The 20,065-nt window shown below is 36.8% G+C and overlaps 1 protein-coding gene and 1 long non-coding RNA gene across 2 annotated transcripts in view; both read right to left on the reverse strand.

Annotated features, from left to right (window-relative positions):
- LOC143902876 (uncharacterized) overlaps positions 1-20,065 on the reverse strand; it is a 113,140-nt gene that overhangs the window by 68,185 nt on the left and 24,890 nt on the right. The gene's annotated exons all lie outside the window — the stretch shown is intronic.
- LOC143902898 (uncharacterized) lies at positions 3,393-19,643 on the reverse strand. Its single transcript, XM_077416118.1, has 6 exons — positions 18,705-19,643; positions 18,367-18,602; positions 17,965-18,162; positions 17,038-17,133; positions 16,860-16,945; positions 3,393-3,461 (listed from the first exon to the last, which is right to left on the reverse strand). Exons 2-6 carry the CDS (start codon positions 18,599-18,601, stop codon positions 3,393-3,395), a joined length of 684 nt encoding a protein of 227 aa, XP_077272244.1. The 5' UTR covers position 18,602; positions 18,705-19,643.

Raw genomic sequence — 20,065 nt, forward strand, 5'->3', positions numbered from 1 at the left:
TCGTCGGAAAACCGGATCGTCGCACAAGACTCTTCAGTTTTGCGTATACATGTATACCTAACCCACGAATTGTTCCACGGAACGGAGACAACTATGTCGACCTGCGTGCATCAGTATGCATGTATGCCGCACGACTACGATTACGGTACGACGACGAGATGGGTCGAAAAGCTGTGGAAATTGAAGAGGTAGGGAGGAGAGAATATTTGAACGTCAATGAGTTTACCGTATACCACGTCACAAACGTTGGCCAGTTTACAAATCCGATAATACCAAACGCCACCGATGACGCCGCTGTTTATGGATTATTACGGCAATATGCATTCGGGACGGGGAATCAAACCGACAAGCAAGATGGACGTGCGCTCGTTGCGTAATTTCAGAGCCGCGGTTACACACAGATGCAGCAGGCTGAATTCCCGCTTCGCGATGCGGCGGCGAGAGTTTTCCTTCCGTATGCGCGTCACCCGGGAGAAACGCCCTGCTTGTCACGATCCCAATAATCCTATCGATTTCATCTCCCTTTCGCCGCCACGTTCGCCCCATGGTATCGCGTAAAAAATTCCTCGACACGTTATTGGTAAATCGTTCTACGCTCCTTAATCTGATTTTCTCCTGCGCAACCAATAGTCGGGAATTTATATCGAGCCTCGGAGAATTCCAAGCGAACTGCTCGCTCCCTCGCATTTGATTCGATCAGACAGTAGAAAGAACGTGTGTTCCGTGTACATCCCAATAGACGCATGTACACACAAAAACAATTCTCCTTTACACATATCTCTATAGCTGTATGGGCAGGCGTATAACTTGCATTAGAGTGTAATTTAACAGGTATATATTCGATTAGAAATGGCATAAAAATAATTTGTGATCGATAAGATAATCGGATAAGAGTAACGTGAAAAACTAAAGATAATAAAAAGGTACGGACGTACAAACATTGCTCATAATTTTCTTGTAAAATTTACTCCGTTTCTCAAATAATGTAATAACATAAAATGTGAATTTAATAAGGTGTAAATTAAACATAATAGGCCAAATTGACATAGCGGTTTCTGTACTTGTTGAAATAAAATGTGTAAAAAATTCGGCACGTACAATCCGCTCCGAATCCTCGGAGTAAAACCGATTTCAAACGGGATTATGCAAAACCGATTTAGTAAAGACTATAATAGTAAAAGACCGTACGGGGTGAGCTGATAATACGAGGGACGAGCGAAGAAGTGCATTGTCTTGTTCAGGTCACGAAGATTTCTGAAGCTCAGTTTTTCAGATGTCCTTCTTGAGAAATTCGACGAGAGAAGCGCAACCTTCGTTAGATGTAAAAGCCATTTCCAGAGAACTGTGTCACGCGTAATTTGAATAATTAAATAAGCACTGCCGTGCGTCAAGCGAAAAGGAAATAAATCGCGCGCTCTGCTCGTCGCTTGTTGTTAAAATAACGTTCATTCGTAAAAGAATATGTTCGCACTAGAAAGAGTACGATAGCGTTTCATGTCAAAATTATGATCTGCTGCATTTTTAAGTAAAATTTTTATATAAACACTCACAAATATATTCAAAAAACTTTTCATTATAATTTCATATATATTTCCTTTATTTCTTCTAGTTTTATTTATTTTTTAAATGATACTTCAATGCGACGTCCATATTTTCAGTACTCCTGCAGTGACATATAAAAACTTTGTTATTAGCTATATACTATAAATGGCTCGCTGAAAAGTCCAAAGCCTGTAAAACTGCGTGAAAGTACCAACGTCACTCTCCGTCATATGCACGTAGATACGGGTGATTTATTAGTATGTCAAAACACCTTAACTTTTGGAGTAATAGCTTTCGTCGCATCACTACGTGCGCTATTTTATATCAAAAAGACTGTTACCATAAACGACATTAGCTACAACCATTATTTTAAAAACAAGATATTTATACTCCTCAAAAAACATAAATACCTGAAAATATTTAAAAGGAAAAAACATAAATTACAAGTTGTGTCCTAAAAATTTTTTACGAGCAATGTATTACTATCTTTCACATTTCGCGGCAACATGTTATTATGTCAGACGAGTAATTATATCAGTTAATTACGTAACAAGCTACATTTGGAAATGCGAGCTTAATTATATATATGTCGCATATCATATCCAAATTTCCTATTCTTTTACAGAAAATAAATATTGAAATGGGGTTCAACCGAGGATGTAGTTTAATCATATAAATCGCTATAGGAAACAATTTTGAACGGAAATTTCTTTACTATAATATATCGTTTTACTTTTTCGTATTGATATATAAATCTCTTACATTTCAATCTCGCTTATCTGTCGATCCATAAAACGTCTTTTCCAAGTATAAAATTATCTTATCGTATGCAAACATAGGCTATGCTTCCCTCCTAAAAGCATGTCGGTATCTCTGAGTAGATATTACTGTGTAAAAAGATAAATATACGTACAAGGTAACTATATGTGCATCAGATCGATACCGGCAACTTATCAAAGATTCGACTTATCTAAACGTTCAACTTATCTAAAGGGTTACTTATCTTTCACAAATAACACACCTTCTTTATAAACTTTGATTGTCATCTCGATCGTCACATCTATCGTTGGTTGCACTGCATTTAAAGTGATTTGAAACATTACTGTTGCGCATGACAGATTACTTGGAGCAAACTTTCTATATAAAGAGAAGTCGTATTTGAACCTCAAGTTCTCTATGTGACTTTTTTATTTTTATGTAAATTATACGTAAAGTTTTTTTTGCCTCTGTCTTACATTTCAGAGACTTTCTTTTCGGTTGCAATGCGCGATACGATGCACTCGACTTTCTTCGGCAAGCGAGCTAACAACTACTTGATATCAACCTTCCAAGTTACATGAAAATCTCCAAGAAACTACTTTCGCAAAAGTTTCACCGAGTAAAGGAGAATCGAAAATCGGTGTGTGCAAAGTGCATTCTGAGTTTTGTGTGCGTGAGTGCGTGCGTGCGTACATGTGTATATTTAAATTTTTAAATGCATCAAATTGTAGCAAATTACAGTAACAATCACATTAATAACAGTTAAATCGAACGAAATTAAAACATTGAAAAATTATACTTCAGAAAACAATATCTTGAATAAATTCAGAAAAAATTATCGCCTCTCGACGCAGAAAATGATTCATGTGCATGTTGAATAAAATTCAAAAAGAAATAAATAAACGAAATAAAATCTAAACGAAAAAACCCATACAGGGTTTTACAATCGGCCCAGTATTGGGCCAGTACTGGTTGTGGTAGTTTAGGTACTGGCGCTGTACTGGCAAACACTACTGGCGCGGTACTGACGCAGCGCCGGATGATAACTTTGGCCCAGTACTGACAAACAGTACTGGCCCAGCCGTTGTCTATTAGTACTGCTCCAGTATAGGTATTACTATCGGCCCAGTACTGCGCCAGTACTGGTTGCCAGATTCAGACTGGATGATAATTAATTAAGAAACGAGTTTTGTTATAAAATATATGCGTTATATATGTATATATGTTTTGTTTATTTAATTATTATCAGTTTTCAAAAATAAGGTTACATTAACGTTAACATCAATTCAAAAGTGTGTCACATTTTATTATAAAAGTGGACTCCACGATACAACTGTATATAAGTTGTGCAGTTCTGTCATTTATGCATCGTTCTTATATAGCATCGTTGGTCGTATTTTAAATAAGAGAAACGAATCCTATCAAATGCCATCTATCGGATGATTTGACATTTGCATAGTTATTTGCCAGTGATGGTTCAGTACTGTCTGACATAATATTGGCCGATGTGCGGGTGCCAACCATTGGCCAAGCGTTAGTTTTCGTCGTAACGCCGGATTATTCTTTATAGGTTATGCGCCAGTCATTTGCCAGTGATGGCCCAGTACTGTCTGACAAAATGTCGGACGATGTGCGGCTGCCAACATTGGCCAAGTGTTGGCTTTGTCGTAACGCCGGATTATTCTTCACAGATCAGGTGTTAGGTAGACAGCCAGTGTTGGCCCAGCATTGGCTGACAAAACCTTGGCCGATAATCGAATGCCGTAGCATTGGCCAAGTGTTGGTTGTATTGTAACCTCCGGCAACCTTATATGGGAAAGTATATGAACTCTAATGAAGTGTCCGTCAACATTCTTGCTACAGACTGCAATATGACTCAGTACTGTCCGGCAAAGCAATTCGGTCTTGTGGCAACACGTCCGAGGTTTAAAGCGGGTAGCCACCAATTATGAAATATCGATCGGCTTTGTCGCGGCGTGCGTATACTTTTGTAGAGAAATGGCGCACATTATTTACATCAGATGATGCCTCCGCAGAATGAGCAATAATCGAGCTTTACTAAATGGTTAGCTGCACCGCTGTTCGTCGGAAAACATCAAAGTAAAACTATCGGATTTTCGCATTTAATTAAAAATACGGAACACGGATATGAATAAGAAAACATGTTCCTCTTCTCGTGCTCAATCCTAATTTTTTGCGAAGTACCGACTTTTGAATTACTTATTACGCTCTATACGATTTAATTAGATATTCTAACAGACTATACAGCGAGGGATTAATATAAGCTTTCACGTGAAAAAAAAGCTTATGATATAAAAGTAAAAAATTCTTTTTCAATCACGCGTATCTTATATAAAAAAAGAAGAAGACAGAGATATATCTCGAAGACGTTTGCCGCTGCAGAATTCCCATCTCTAGATTCATTTGTAGATTCGAAAGTTTTTCGGAAATTCCCTCGAGCGATAAGAGCGCGGTTGCGATTTGCCGTTTCTACGTATATGTGAAAATACCGTACGTTATACGTTGACTACGTATATAGCATATAGTATATACTGAACGGCACGTAACTTTCGGGGAAAGTTTAATAACGTTCGGAAGATTGAAATTAGTCGAGTATCGAGGGAGGACAACTTTTGCGCATGTACGAATTTGCAAATATCCTTACGGCGTAACGCGCATATTATTATGCACAACAGTTTCGATCTGGTAGACCACAACCTTCTGACAATGAGACGTAAATGCATTATTATTCCAAATAGTGGAAATTCCGGAGAAAGCCACTTACGACGAATAATCCTTAACCTGCACTCGACTAAACCTTGATGATACCGCGATAAACTCTGGGCTTCGTGGCTTCTGGCGTTGTCTAACATGTTTATTAACAAAACGGTTAATTCCTCCCTACATGACCGCGATTAAACGATCGATTGCGCGTACGTTCGTTCGCCGTCCTGATGCCGTTAAGCTGAATACCCCCGCCACGATACTCGATATTCCTCTAATAGCATACCGAAACGTCATGCAACGCAACACCCAACACCCGCGTGCCGCCCCGCCGCGACGCCGTCGTTGTCACGGCCAATATCCTCGCGCGCGGCGTCAGGCTTGGTATCGCGACTGTGTTCAATGTCCCATGAAAATTGCGCTTGATACGCGGAATGCCACCCCCGCCCGGGTGGCGCACCGAAGTCACATATCGGTATAATTTTATCGAGCCGGCCAGCCGACTGTCTTTAATATTCCGTACGCCGCACGCAATCCCATGCACAAGTTCGGAAATGATAAAAAAGGCCGCAACACGCGCGAGCGAGCGCGGTGCGTACCTTGCATACATATACTCGCGATATCAATCAATATCTATATAGCGATATATTATTGTCTCGTAGCGCTCCTTCCACCGTTCACGATAGACACGCTTCGTTTTTTTTGTATGCCTGTATTGCCCAATCCCGCAGATGGATCTATTCAATGAACGCGGAACAAAAGCGTGCATTTGTCATCCTATTTTTCCTATTCGTCTCGGAGCGGGAGGATTATTCCTAATACCACGAATTCATCACGATAATAAATGTCGGAATAAAACAAGCTAATTATGTCGTTTATCGTGCACGACGAAGCGCATTGACAAATGTAGCAGGACGCTTTATATTGTACGCTACGTGTATTAATTAACCTAAATAAAAGTGAGAAATTGGCGATTATATTTTTTTTTCGTAAGAAACAAATCTGGGTTAATATATACATCTTATCATTATGACATAGAGAGAGAGAGAGAGAGAGAAGAGAGAGAGAGAGAGAGAGAGAGAGAGAGAGAAAGAGAGAGAGAAAGAGAGAGAGAAGAAAAAAAAGAGAGAGAGAGAGAGAGAGAGAGAGAGAGAGAGAGAGAGAGAGAGAGAGAGAGAGAGAGAGAGAGAGAGAGAAAGCGTCAACTGATAAATGGAGCGTAAGGAAACACGAAACAGATCAATACGTTACACCGCAAGATGTAAATGCCCGTATGAATATTCAGAATCATTAGCTCGCTCGTCTTCACTTTCTTTTGCATATAAAGAACACCAATTTCCAATCACAGTTTCACCATTAGAACTCGGACATTCGCCAACCAATTATTCGCCTTCACACCAGTAATTACGATTTAATTTCCATGAAACATCATTTAACAGTTGTTTAATCTCGAATTACGTTACGTACTAAATACCTGCAGTTACAGATATAATGAACATTTTCTGAAACATTTAATTTCGTTGCTATCATATTAAAAAGGTATTAAAATAAAATATAGGAAATTATTCTGATACTAATTTGCATTTTACCGAGATTCTAATTACTATTTCATTGCCCCCCTCTCTCTCTCTCTCTCTCTCTCTCCCTCTGATTTTCGTTGTTTTGAAATGCAGCGCGCCGAGAGAAACTGACCTGTCGAGAGTGTGCGTACCTACGTTTAAAATTCAAGTTCACCCTATGCGATAAACAGGAAATTCCAGTCTCGGTAGGTTAAGAGTAATATAACAAGAGAACAACTTCCAAGTAACGGAGCGAGTGGCGAAACCGCCGTCCCTAGATAAAAGCAACAATTACTGAATTCAGAGGGCGAAAACCGCATTTACGTTAATTTGAACCTTTCGCTTCATGTGATATATGGAGGATTATCGGAAAGCTTTAACCTTCGTCCATGATTTATGCCTCGAGGAAGTTTCCGTAGACTCCTATACGCGCTTTGTTGAGAACATGAGGAACGTTCGCATGTAACTGATCTAAACGAATAAAATTGCAACCACGTGAATTTACATTAAAACGCAGCGGTTCATTATCTTCATCTGAACTATTATGAATAACGGTGAACGTTGAACAGCACATCAGATAAATACTGCAGCCAGAATTACATAATATATTCGCGATCCTAATTACTGCGTGATTATATATGCGTATACTTTTTTTCTTAAACTTGTGATTTAAGCTACGTTAAGCATGGATAATAAAATAGTGATTAATGTCCGCGGATGGCAAATTATGAAGTTTTCTAAATTCCGTGTTTTCGCGGAATTTATTAACGGTGGTAATAAATCCGGAAAAAGCGTTTACAGAATTTGTGAATAAGCACGCTGATGTGTGTGAAAGAATAAGGTCACCGACAGTTTTGTTGAAAAACAAAAATTGAAAAATGCACTTATAATTACGACTTGCTCCACTTTTCACGGCGAGTAACTTGCACAATGACAGCTATCCTAAAATGCAGTAAATTATTGCATTCTACGGCAGTACAAATTACAAATCACTCAATACAAATAAATGTTATGCTTAGCAATAATGATTATATTTAAAAAAATTTACTCGGATTTTTTTCTATAGGTTTGAAAATACTCGGAAAAAGTATCACACAATGTAAAAACTTTTTTAAAAATGCAATTAAATCGAATTTGGCTGAATAAAGTTTTTATAAATTTACGAAAAATGAATTTTTTTTTAGATCTATAGAAAATATCTGTGTATATTTGATGAATTTCAATAAAATTGAGTAATTTAATATCAATTAATTCAAAATACAAATAGAGCTATCATGTGAAAAAGCACTTGTTAATATATTTATCGATGCGATATACTGATGGATATACACGTACCTATATATCTGATGTGATAATTACGGGTCGTGATATGCGTTTCTATAATATTGAAGGCCTTTGTGAACTATTAATTAGAACATATTTCTGTTAGAATAGAAATCTATGCCGCCCACAATAATGTATAAAATCCCCTACCAGACTATTCATTAAATCAGGATAATAATTGCTATAAAATTTGTAGTATCGACAGTAGTATCAACATTGTCATACCTCACTAAAGGATCATGTAATTTTATAATCTGTTTTTTATATCATTATTATAAAATTTATGTAATAAGATACAAATGTACACTAAGAATCAATACTCTTTCGTAAAATAGATTCTATAACAAATATTGCTAAAATTAAATGAAATTGACGAAATTAAAATTATTTACAATAAATTGTTATATACTCTAATAAGTCGGTAAATGTTAATGCGTATTTTTATAATGTTTATAATTCCGTACTTTGATAATGCCAAACCCGCTTAGTGTTCAGAAAAGCAATGTTCGTTGCTACCAAATCCGTTGATTACAGGTATTTAAGTCATACGTATTATCAGAATACATTTTCAGTTTGCTAGATAAAGTTCATATATTTGTATGAATAATAAATATAACTGACAGATATATAATAATTATTTAGTGTATACATATATAATATGACAGAGACAAATCATTCATCGAGATTACTTAAAATTGTCACTCGAGTTTGAAAATTAGAAATTATCCAATAGTTAATAGTCATTATATAAAATTAGCATATAAGTTTTGAACAATGGCTTATGCATAATTCAAGCGCACCAATCATAGAAATAACGCCGAGATCTATCGAAATGAAATAATACGAATGTCGATTAGCGCCGACTTTTACATGCAGCTCATTGCAAAACGTGCACATGCGATGCGATGGTGCAGTCGAAAAGGAGGAAACGATCCAGCCTCATCTCCCGCGCTCGAGCGGAGTTCCTGCGTCGAGTGGAGCCAGAAATTGTAAAGTTCCTGAGAAATTGCTATTGCACGTGCCGATCTTCGAGGCTTGAGAGTCGGGACACACACTCGCGCATCCATGGGCTCAAATTGAACCGGAATCGACGAGAAAAGATAAAGGACGACTTACCCCGGCCTACGTGTACGGAGGAGTACTTTAAGCCGCCTCACCGACCGGAAATTATTCGAGAAAACGTAAAAATATCACGACCGCACTTCGTGCATATGTATCCCGACAATCTTTATAACCCTTCTCGACTATTTTACAACGTGTAACGACCCTTTCGAAACTGGTAGTCGGCGCAAATCTGCTCTACGCGAGTGCATGCTACTATCGTTAAGCCGTAAAGATGCAAGAAGACGCGGTAGAAACCTTGCAAGTTTCTGTGCCATTTTTTGCGCCAGAACGTCGAACATCGAAGGCTCCGCGAGAACGAACATGGCGTTTGCTTAATATTGCCCCTTCATTTCGAGGTCGTCAAACTGTCGAAGTAGTTTCGTCGTGTAGTCGCTCCTTTCGTCGTGTATTTAAAATTATTTTATTTTACTAACCGATCTTGTAATGCGATAAATGCAACGAATGACGTGAATCTATAACGTTATGTTAATTTCGAGTAATGTAATTATTTCTTTTTAAAAATAATAATGTGTGTTATACCGATTTCTGAGTATTACACAATCGTAAATCAGGATTATATTTACCGAAGTAAGTGGATATTTATTGGTAATTCTGCTACAATCATTTCTAAATAAATAAACCTATGTTAATTAACTTGAGCTATCTTTATAACAAAATCAAAAATACAAATAATGACGAGAAATGCAAATTAAGTTAGAAGCGTAAATTTATTATTATATCTTATTTGCAATATTATGATATAAATTACTCATTTATTGTTATAATTATTATAATCAAATATATAAAGCAAAGCTTTTGATGTTTATTTAATTACTACATTGCACGTATGTGATTTTAAACTCCCCATCATAAGATAACATTTAATTAATGCAGATTTTTTACAAACATATATAAATATAGCATAAATGTACATTTGTTCATCATTTGCAATATTGTATAACAAAACATACTTGTTTAAAAAAAAACCCAGATAACCAAATATTGGCACGATGACCGCATAATGCACGCCGCGTGCAATGGCATGCTGTCATGTGATGCCCAGATACTGCCGCACTTGACGAGCACATTGCTTAACGGGCAATGCTAGCATTTTGCAGGTCAAAATTTTCGGCATCGTGCATAAGATATATATAACAAACAATACTTATCGTGATAGCACCGTTCTAGCACTGTCTGCTTATATCGATATAAAAGTGACACAGAGACAGCATATAGTTTTTGCATGACATGCTGAGCACAGCGTGCGATGTCGTGCTAGCACGCGCTTGGTTATCGGGGAAGAAAAAAAAACAAATGTCCAATGTGCTAAAGTAGGAAATTCGTAAATGCAGAATAAAAGCATTACATCCAGAAAGTGTAAATGTGGATAATGAAATTGAAAATTAATGTAATAAATCCACAAACTTTTTTACACCAATTTAACCAATTACACAACTGTACCAGTAAAGCATAAAAGTAATATCTATAAATAAAAGCTACAGTTTTCAATAAAATAGTTATGTTTATTACTTATTTGCGGGAGAAAAAAAATTGCACACATCATAAAATACCTAATTGTGATATTTATGGACGTTGCACAAGAGACTATTATACCGGTACTAAATAATAGCCGAGTGTTACATTATTTTAGAGATTACATGTACCATGTACCCCCCTAAATACAATCATGTGATAACATCACTAAAAAAGACACAATTTTTCTAAATTAGGGAACAAATATATAGCAATAATTAAATGATAAACTGAAAAGAAAAACTGCGTACACGCGTGTTCTACTTGCTGGTTTTAGCAGCTTATTTATTCCCCTCTCCCCAAACTCACTCATTAATTAGAAGCACCTTTGATATTCTTTCACTTCAAATTCTAACCTACATCTTCAAATTTTTTTTTAATAAAAAATAATAAATAATATTATAGATGCAGATTAGCATATTGTCAAATATTTCAAAAATGTAATCCCTTATATTAAAGTCTTTAAAAGACCACGCACTAATTATATGAAAAAAGTGGCCACCGTTAAAATCGACGGAAACTACGGAAAACTGTAGTTTGTGTGATGCCGATGAAAAGTTCAAATCCGCACAACCCTCAAAATATGCTAGTTTTTAAGCTACGAGCCTATAAAGGTAATATTGGTGGTATAAAACGTACACATATTATACATAGTATACCCACTCTTAGCGTTACCCAAGATCAATCAGCGTGGAGGTGGTGAGTGTCTGATCTCCTTTTTTGTTCTTGTTTTTATTTGTTTAATATTTTTTTTAAATAAATTTTTTAAGATTCGATCAATTAATTTCCGAAAAATTGGAAAAATTTTGTAACCGGTTTCCAAGAAGATCGGTAACAAAAAATTATACACTTTATAGCACTCCCTGGAAAATTCTACCCCTGTTTTATATATATAATTCTTGTAATTCGGTCGATTATTTCCCGAAAAATTAGAAAAATTAAAAAAATCGGTTTCCAGAAAATCGGTAACAAAAAACTATACACTTTATGGCACTCCCCGGGAAATTCTACCCCTATTTCATGTACCCTTGATAAAAATTCGGTCCACTAACAAATGAGTAGTTCGCGGTCAGACAGACAGACAGACAGACAGACGTACGTCCGGTACTTATATATATAGATTTCAATGCAGTGAACATTGCAAAATCATTCAATTACACTATATTCCATAAAAGAATGTGCGAAAGAAATGCTTATGTCGATAAACAGCGATATTCTCTGTGTACATTCACGCATTTTGCTCTCACGAAATGACTTTCATATTGCTGAAATACTTGAGGCACGACCATTTACAGTTGGAATGTGCTTTTGTTCCTCTTCATTCGAAATCAACATCACGGAATATTGACGAATAAGATGGTAGAGCCAACACAGAACGGCAATGTTTTTTTATACATGCATATACACATATCTGCATATGTAAATTCCACGGTCATTCGCGACGTCTTATATTGGAGTTTGGGGACAAGACCCATGCAGAAACAGCGACTATTGTGCAAATGTGTTTCAGCAACGTGAACCAATTCTGACGCGCGCGTATTAACATTAACCGATAGATCGCCACTATCGATTCATACGTGCCCCCACCCCGCAAGTAGTTCGCAATCCCTAGGGAAATCCGTCATATTGGCATTCGAGAAACGTCAATTGCATTGTGTGACGGTGATAGAGCTTTACCATTAAGGATATCATGTCCCGTAACGCCACGATATTATAAAGTCGCGCAAAATATCAACTTAATTCAACTAAATGTGGATAATATTATTAGAGAGTAACGTTTAATACGAAATTTATCGTTTAAGTAACATATGTATATATATATACGTAACGTGTCGCATAAATAAATTAATATTTTAAAAGTAGATTACTATTTCAGGCGAATATTTTCTTTGAATATTGGATGAGAAAATTACGGAAGCAACGAAAACAGTTCAAAAAGTTTCTGGCTTGCAAACGACTCCGTGCTTTGGCGTACCAATCGATTGTGCACGAGCGAACAACCGTCAGCGATTCGTTATACAAATGACTCCTGCAAGCTCGTAACGGTACGCTGAATGAAAAGATTATCTGCGGCAACGTCGATATAGTTATCCGCTACGCACCGTGCAAACTCGTGACGCTCTGAATTATCGATACATTATTATATCTCGAACTGTCTCGTTCCGAAAAGACTTTTAGTATCCGAAATAAATTGCGCGTGACGTTGTCTTCGACGGTAAAATAACGCCCGCAATATCTCGAAGGGCGAAGGGTAAAGAAGGATTACGATGACGTTGTTCGTAAATGAGTTTGTCATAATTACATCACAAAATTACTATCATCTCGGCGTCAAAAGTGTAATAACAACTCACCGGCATAATTGCATTTCCGGATTTACAAAAGACCTCAATCGGAGAAGTAAATCACTGACCGAAAGCTCTCACAACGAGTCTCACAAGCTAATTCCCGCATAATAACAATCAGTATAGGTAATTTGGTTAGCAATCCCGACTCAGGGTATAATGATATATGTACAATATACGATACGATACTATTAAACGATACTGTTTACCGGTAACATTTGCGGCGATGTTAAGTGAGATCAAATTGTGATAATTGTCACACAAATGGGACGCTGTGCGGCGTAAACTTGACGGTTTAAGAGTTAAATGGGCACTGCTAGTCTAATTGAGTATAAACCCCATTCGACTAATACCCATTAATTCCTACTAATATCCCGATCTTGTACAACCCAGCATTCCCCCAGCGGTTTATCCCTGGCAGTTTCGACGGTTTTCAGGGACTGAATTTCCGCGTCTCGTCGTAGGCAAAATTTGTTAGCGCGTTGATAGCAGATTCGCTTAAGGTTCCTCCGGATCTCCCGGTAAATTTGTGAGCGCGCGGCGCTTGCTCTCGCATGCGTGCTCTCGCCCCGCGCTCTCGCGATTTTACATCGCTCTCCAGAAAACGGCCGGCACGGACGCGGCGCACGACGCTTGGCTCTTATGAAGCATGAATATTTTAGCATGAGCATCTTTAGCGTGAGCTCATCGACCACGGAAGTTCAACATCGCACTCCGGAATATAACATCAGGCGCGATGCCGACCGGTTACGTTACGCGCGCGAATAGAGCGTGAAGCATAGCCAATTTACTTCTCGATATCGCAATTAGATCATTATGTACAAATTCCCGTAATTGGGCTATATTTTTGCCTATATGTGCCTATACATGCTTAACGAGCGCTCGGCATAGTGGTCGTGGGAAAATGGAGTAAACAACTTTGAAAAAGTAAACCCGTCAGCGCAGCAGCATAAAATAAATACACAACTCGAGCGCAGCTGATTCGCGCCAAGGAAAATTTACATTTTTCTATTCTCAGCATATACAATAACCTAAAACAGAATTTTGTTTATCAAATTCAATGTCATATATCAATGTTGGCTTTTCAAACGATTTTTCATTTCTGACCATTCAATCCGTGAATGAAGATTAAAGAGCGATAATAAAACTGAAAAAATTTTTTTAGAAAAAATCGTGCAAAAGTGAGTTTATTTATTAACACAAATATTTTAAAATGATGAAGTTTCGATAGAGTATGTGATAAAAACTATTTCATAAAGATAAAAGTCTGCAGAATAGTCGACATGGCAACTATAAGAGATATTTTCAAAATTAATACACTCTTTTCTCTGATGTGTAGTATATATTTTAACTTAAGTTTTAGAATAAAAGTAAAATTGTTTTTATCATTCTCGCAGCATAATTTATCATTCAATGCGTGCGCATTGAATAATACCATGTCGATAATAAGTTTCAGTAGATATTAATCAATAGTAGCACAATAATCAATAGCGATACAATAATATATTATAATGAATGAGGTCTTCATTATGTGGAAGATAGATAGACATGCAACATCGTTTGTAAAATCGTGTTCATCAATACAATTGTGTTAAATTCGTGAAAGGAATTTAACACACGATACATCGACGATATAGATTATCCGAATACAAGGATGTCAGGAATTTCAGCATTAAGGTAGTCGTCTCGTCAGGGCATGTATTAGATAAAGTTTTCGATTTCGGATTTTATATCAAATTATATGATCAGCTTTGCAGTCGATTTTTGCTGTGGCTCCTTACCGACTATTTACTCTAGAAAATCGATTTCGAAAATCACAAATTTTGCATTACTTCATACAGACAGCCAGAAAAAAAGGCTCTATCACGGTTTCAATCACATATTTTCGCATTTTTCGATTAGATGAAGTGAGAAAAAACATTGCTTTTTGTACATTAGATTTCGAAGAGTCCGATGCAACCATAAAATATATAGTTTACCGGAGATTTCGCTGCTAATTTTTTAGTTTATTTTAGTGAAAATGCGGTAATCGAACAGACATTTTTTGGTCGAGATGAGGTTGGGAAGACTTGGCAACGCCGCTGGCTAATCACTGTAGTTGCAGGTTATGGGGCTCGTCTTTCTTAGCCGAATTGAATAGTGATTGACACCCCTTCATGCGTTTTGAAACCCTTTCTCAGTAATTGTCAAAATTCAATCGAAAAGTATTTTTCTCACTTGTAACCTTTCTCGACGACTCGCATGATCAGCTGATCAAAACGGAGTTAAATGAAAAAAATTACATAATTTGGAAAAAGTAACATACTTTGTCACGTATGAAATTTTACACCATACGTCATAAAATTATTTTTCCCTTAGCAAAAATTGCCTGAAATATATTTCTGAACGTAAAAACCTACAAACAGTCACATGACTATAAGCACGTAGCGAGACGCCTACCTTAAACGGCCGAGTTTCGTGCGTATTTTCGTATTTGGTCCCGCCGAGTCGCGTAACAAAAAGAGAAACGGCAAAAACAGCTGCGTCATAAGTATATATGTTAATGAATTCTCAATTCCTAATCTTCTCTCCCCATTTCCATTCGGTAAGCTTCGAATAAATCTAAGTATACCCACTATAGATTTTCTAGGCAGTAAAGAAAACAAGCGCGTTTCGATAAGCGCGTTCGTTCTTCCGATCCCGCACAAGTTTCCCTACTTCCGCTTCGCTGGCCGCGCCTCCTCGACAAAACGGAAAAAACATTGGTGCGGTATGACGACGGCGTGCTAGACCGGAAAATAATAATTGACTTAATAATTTAAACGTGCGATCATACCGATTTCTTTCTGATTCATTTCCGATATCGATAAATGCTGCAGCTTTAATAAAAAGCGAGAGAACTTTTGGTATTGTACGAAATGACGCGACCAGATATATTTTCTATTAATATAATCGCTTTTCATGAATTTTTAACACAGCTGTTTAGTAAATGCAATTCTGTATGTGTATTATAAAAATAAATTTCTTAACAATATATGTATGTAATAAATAAAATATAAGCCGAATCTCTTGTACGTGAGTTAAGACTTTGCACTAATTTAATACGAGCATTCGATCGAACAGAGATGTGAAACTGGAATCGTCAGTAATCCCTTTTACGGTATTTCTCGCAATAAGTAGAACTATATACTTCACGTTTAACTACATCGCTCAACTTAATCGACCACAGCAAAAAAAACAGGATATAACGATAGAGAAGAAGTTTATTGCCGGAAGGGTGCGTCGACGCGAGTGTACGCACCCTTTTAACCCATTAACTCGCACATTTGGTTGTAAATAGGGCCAAACATGATCTTACATATCGTTAGATGTCGCGCGCAATATCATCTTGAAATTCAAGCAGATGGAACGATTGCGAAGTCTATGCGGCTATGTTGCAGTTACACGCTAATACAATTCTGTATGTCAAATATTTATCGTGTCACAATTCCTTATTTAGCAACTTATATACGTTAGATGATAATTCATGCGAATTATTCGATTATATAAATTGAACATTTTCAAAAAAGAAACTATCCAAGATACTAACTATCGAAAAATTCGAGATCCACTTTGCGCCGAAATAAAAAGAGAAGTCTTCGCATTCTTTGCATATTCACAAATAGAAAAAAGCGCGCGAAGAGTACCCCAGGTAGGAATATACAAATGGCCCAGTCTCGAGCCAGGCTTGTTCCAATGAGGAGAAAGTATGGGCCAAGCATGGCAACTAGACTGGCCCAAGCCTGGTTGAAGCCTGGGATGATAACCTCGGGCGAAGCTTGGGGTGGTCAAGGTGCCAGGCTTGGCCCAAGGCTTGGGTAACAATGAAGCCAAGCTTGGCTCAGAGTAGAAAAACAATACTGCCAGGGCTCATTTCTCTTTTACACAAATGATTATTTAATATTTAATATACATATATTGTTATAATATACTTATATAGATTATTAATTGTAACCTCGTTGCTTTCGGCCGCCTTCCCTATCGCCAGCTCTTGATATTTTGTGATATACAGAATCTTGCATTTGTTCATTTCTTGAATTCCTAAAACAGTTAATATTTATTTATTAGCATAACTCAGTATTTCATATAAAAAATTTTCAATAAAAATAAAAGAGAATAATTTGATAACGTACCACTTTTGTAATTTTTGGATGAATCTTGGAAACTGTTTGATTTATAGCTTTGCGTATCTTGCAATTTGGTTATCTCGTCATTTTTAAGAGGTATCCCTGTAATTTTAAATGTCATTAGTTATAAAAATAGTAATGTATACATTGAAATTATAGTACTGTCAATTTCGGCTGCCAGGTATTTTCTGGTGCTACTCTAGTACCTCGGCATTACTCGAAAGATCCGGCTTATCGAGTAGCAGTTAATTTTTATGTTATCTGTTATTTCTTTTTCTAACGAGATAAAAAATAAACAAATATATTGTAGACTCGTAACTTATAAGGTTTGAAGACAATAAGTAAAAAATTGTTAGGATTTCCTTTCCATAGACATTCATCACACAGAAGAAATAGTGCGAGGATTCAAAGAAAAATGTCGGCCGGGAGTCGTAAGCACATAGAAAAACGTAAGCAGTACAACTGAAGCAGCTGTAAGCAAATTGACCGACCACAATCAATGATTTTCTTAACGATCCACAAATTATCGATTGTGATAGGCAATTTTCTTACGGCTTCTATTTTACTGCTAACCTTTTTCTGTGTGCCATGCCCTTACACATCAATATCTACCTATGCTTCACTTCTTGTCAGCTTTCTCCAATAGAAGTCAAGCTAAACAAAAATTGAATATTTATGGCACAGGCAGTCCTTTTCAGATGTAGTCTTTGCAGCCTCCTGTGGAGCGCTAACATCCTCCCACTATTTCTTCTGTGTGATGAATGCCTGCAGGAAAGGGAATCTAAGAATCCTTTACATATTGTCTTCAAACCTTACGAGTTACGAGTCTGCAATATATATATTCGTTTATTTTTTATTTCGTCAGAAAAAGAAGAAATAATTTCGTGCAATAAAAACTATATGTAGTAATTAAAATAAATAGTTAGTTAGTACCTTTCATTGAATTCTTTTTTACAGACTTTATTGATTGTCTAGTTAATGATGTATTTTCATTTAACATATTTGATATCGCTTGCTCTGAAAGTACTTGTGGTCTACGGGAATATTTACTTATCCCATCATCTGTACTTTCCAGGTTATAAAATGATGTACAAGCACGCTGCAATCTTCGCATTCCCTGTTCCAAATTACCTGCAGATATGTAATAAAAAATATAAAAGGCACTTAATAAACATAAAAATGAAATAACCATAGGGAGCTTTCCAGCAAACGACACAAGTCGACACAAGTATCGTTTTATCTTTGTTACTCATTACTAAAAAGGAAAGATAGAACGATGCTTGTGTCGACTTGTGTCGCTTGCTAGAAAGCTCCCATAATAACCTAAACACTCACGAGCACTCGTTAAAACTTTAACCGGATACATCTCCCAATTTTCATCAGGTTGTTTTTTTTCTTTTATCCATTCGTTAATTTTAGGATAACATTCCTCAGGCGGATAACGGCATTGCCAGATACGTTTATTTATTGTTGTCCACGTTTTGGGTACAAGTTCAATAATCTTTTTGCCATTTCTGACTTGGTTAAATTGAACAAGAAGATATTCTGGGTCATCTATATTATCTTTCATTCTATTTATGCAACATAATAGATATTAATTTAGATTGAGGTTATGAAACGTTTATTAGTTATAATAAGATAAGCACGATAATTTTCTACATAGTATTACTTACTTGAATTTTCTCTTGTTTAAGCTGCTTGTTTATCTCAATCTTATTCTTCTTGAAATGATTTTTTACTTGAAGCAATAAAAATGCTATACAGTTATACAAGTCACAGCATATATAAATAAGCACTGCTAAGCTTTTTCCTCTGGTCCAAAGTGACACTTTATGCTGTTCTGCTGATGTCGAAATAGCAGCGCAAAGATTTCGAAGTTCTAAATGCAAAATGCATACTATCGCGGCACTATCGGGCACGAGAGTCTGGACGTCTGGACCTTTCGCGCCCAAGTGGCGCGCGCATTGCGCCGCTGCACACGGCACACAGCTGACACAGCACACAGGACGCCTCGCAGGACGCGAAAATGCTCGCCGCGCGACAAACATTTCCACATAATTTTTTTTTACAATTATACAATAGCGCTCAAAGATATATATTATGACAACTCTTTTATTTGAAACAATATATTGCATTGTAAATCAAATAATATTAATTAATTATTAACATATTATAAACAACACAGTATTTTATGCTTATAATATGTAAATAATGGTTTTCATGTAATATATCGTCGACCTAATTAGAAAACCTCAACTCTAATTTCGTTAAAAACGTAGAAATTGTTCTAATTTGGCCGACGATATTTGTTTCAAATAAAAGAGTTGACATAATATTTTTGAGGTTACTTCATATCAAACGCGTACTTTATATGCTTGTGCAACTACAACCTTAGTATTCCATTGGATTAAGTCAAATAGAAGAAAATGTAGTACAAAATATAGTTTATTCAAAGGACATATTTTGTAAACATTGGGAATTTAACAACAGTTATAAAGTTTCCGTTTATATTCCAAATAATTACACAAAAAATTGTTATTTTAGATATAATTTTTACACTTAGTTTTAATATAGACATTTAGGCCAATGTTGCCATATTATACTTCGGCTCAAGCCTGGCTGAGCGAAAATGCCAAAGTTTGGTTGTGTTATGGCAGCTACATCGACCCAAGCTTGACCCAATGTAGCTGCCATAGCACAACCGAAGTTTGGTTGTGTTATGGCAGCTACATTGGGTCAAGCTTGGGCCGATGTAGCTGCCATAGCACAACCAAACTTCGGTTGTGTTATGGCAGCTACATTGGGTCAAGCTTGGGCCGATGTAGCTGCCATAGCACAACCAAACTTCGGTTGTACTATGGCAGGTACATTGGGTCAAGCTTGGGCCGGCTGAAGGCCCAAGGCTTGGCAAATTCACGCTTGGCTCACGCTTGGTCCAGGCTTGGCGCAATAGTTCAGCATTGGCGATTCCTACCTGGGACCGCGATTACCGCGAGTACGATCGAGGGTGACCTCGATTTTAATGGTATACCTT

Source organism: Temnothorax americanus, unplaced genomic scaffold, assembly GCF_048541705.1.
Source record: "Temnothorax americanus isolate GAGA-0224 unplaced genomic scaffold, ASM4854170v1 Scaffold41, whole genome shotgun sequence".
Classification (NCBI taxonomy): domain Eukaryota; kingdom Metazoa; phylum Arthropoda; class Insecta; order Hymenoptera; family Formicidae; genus Temnothorax; species Temnothorax americanus.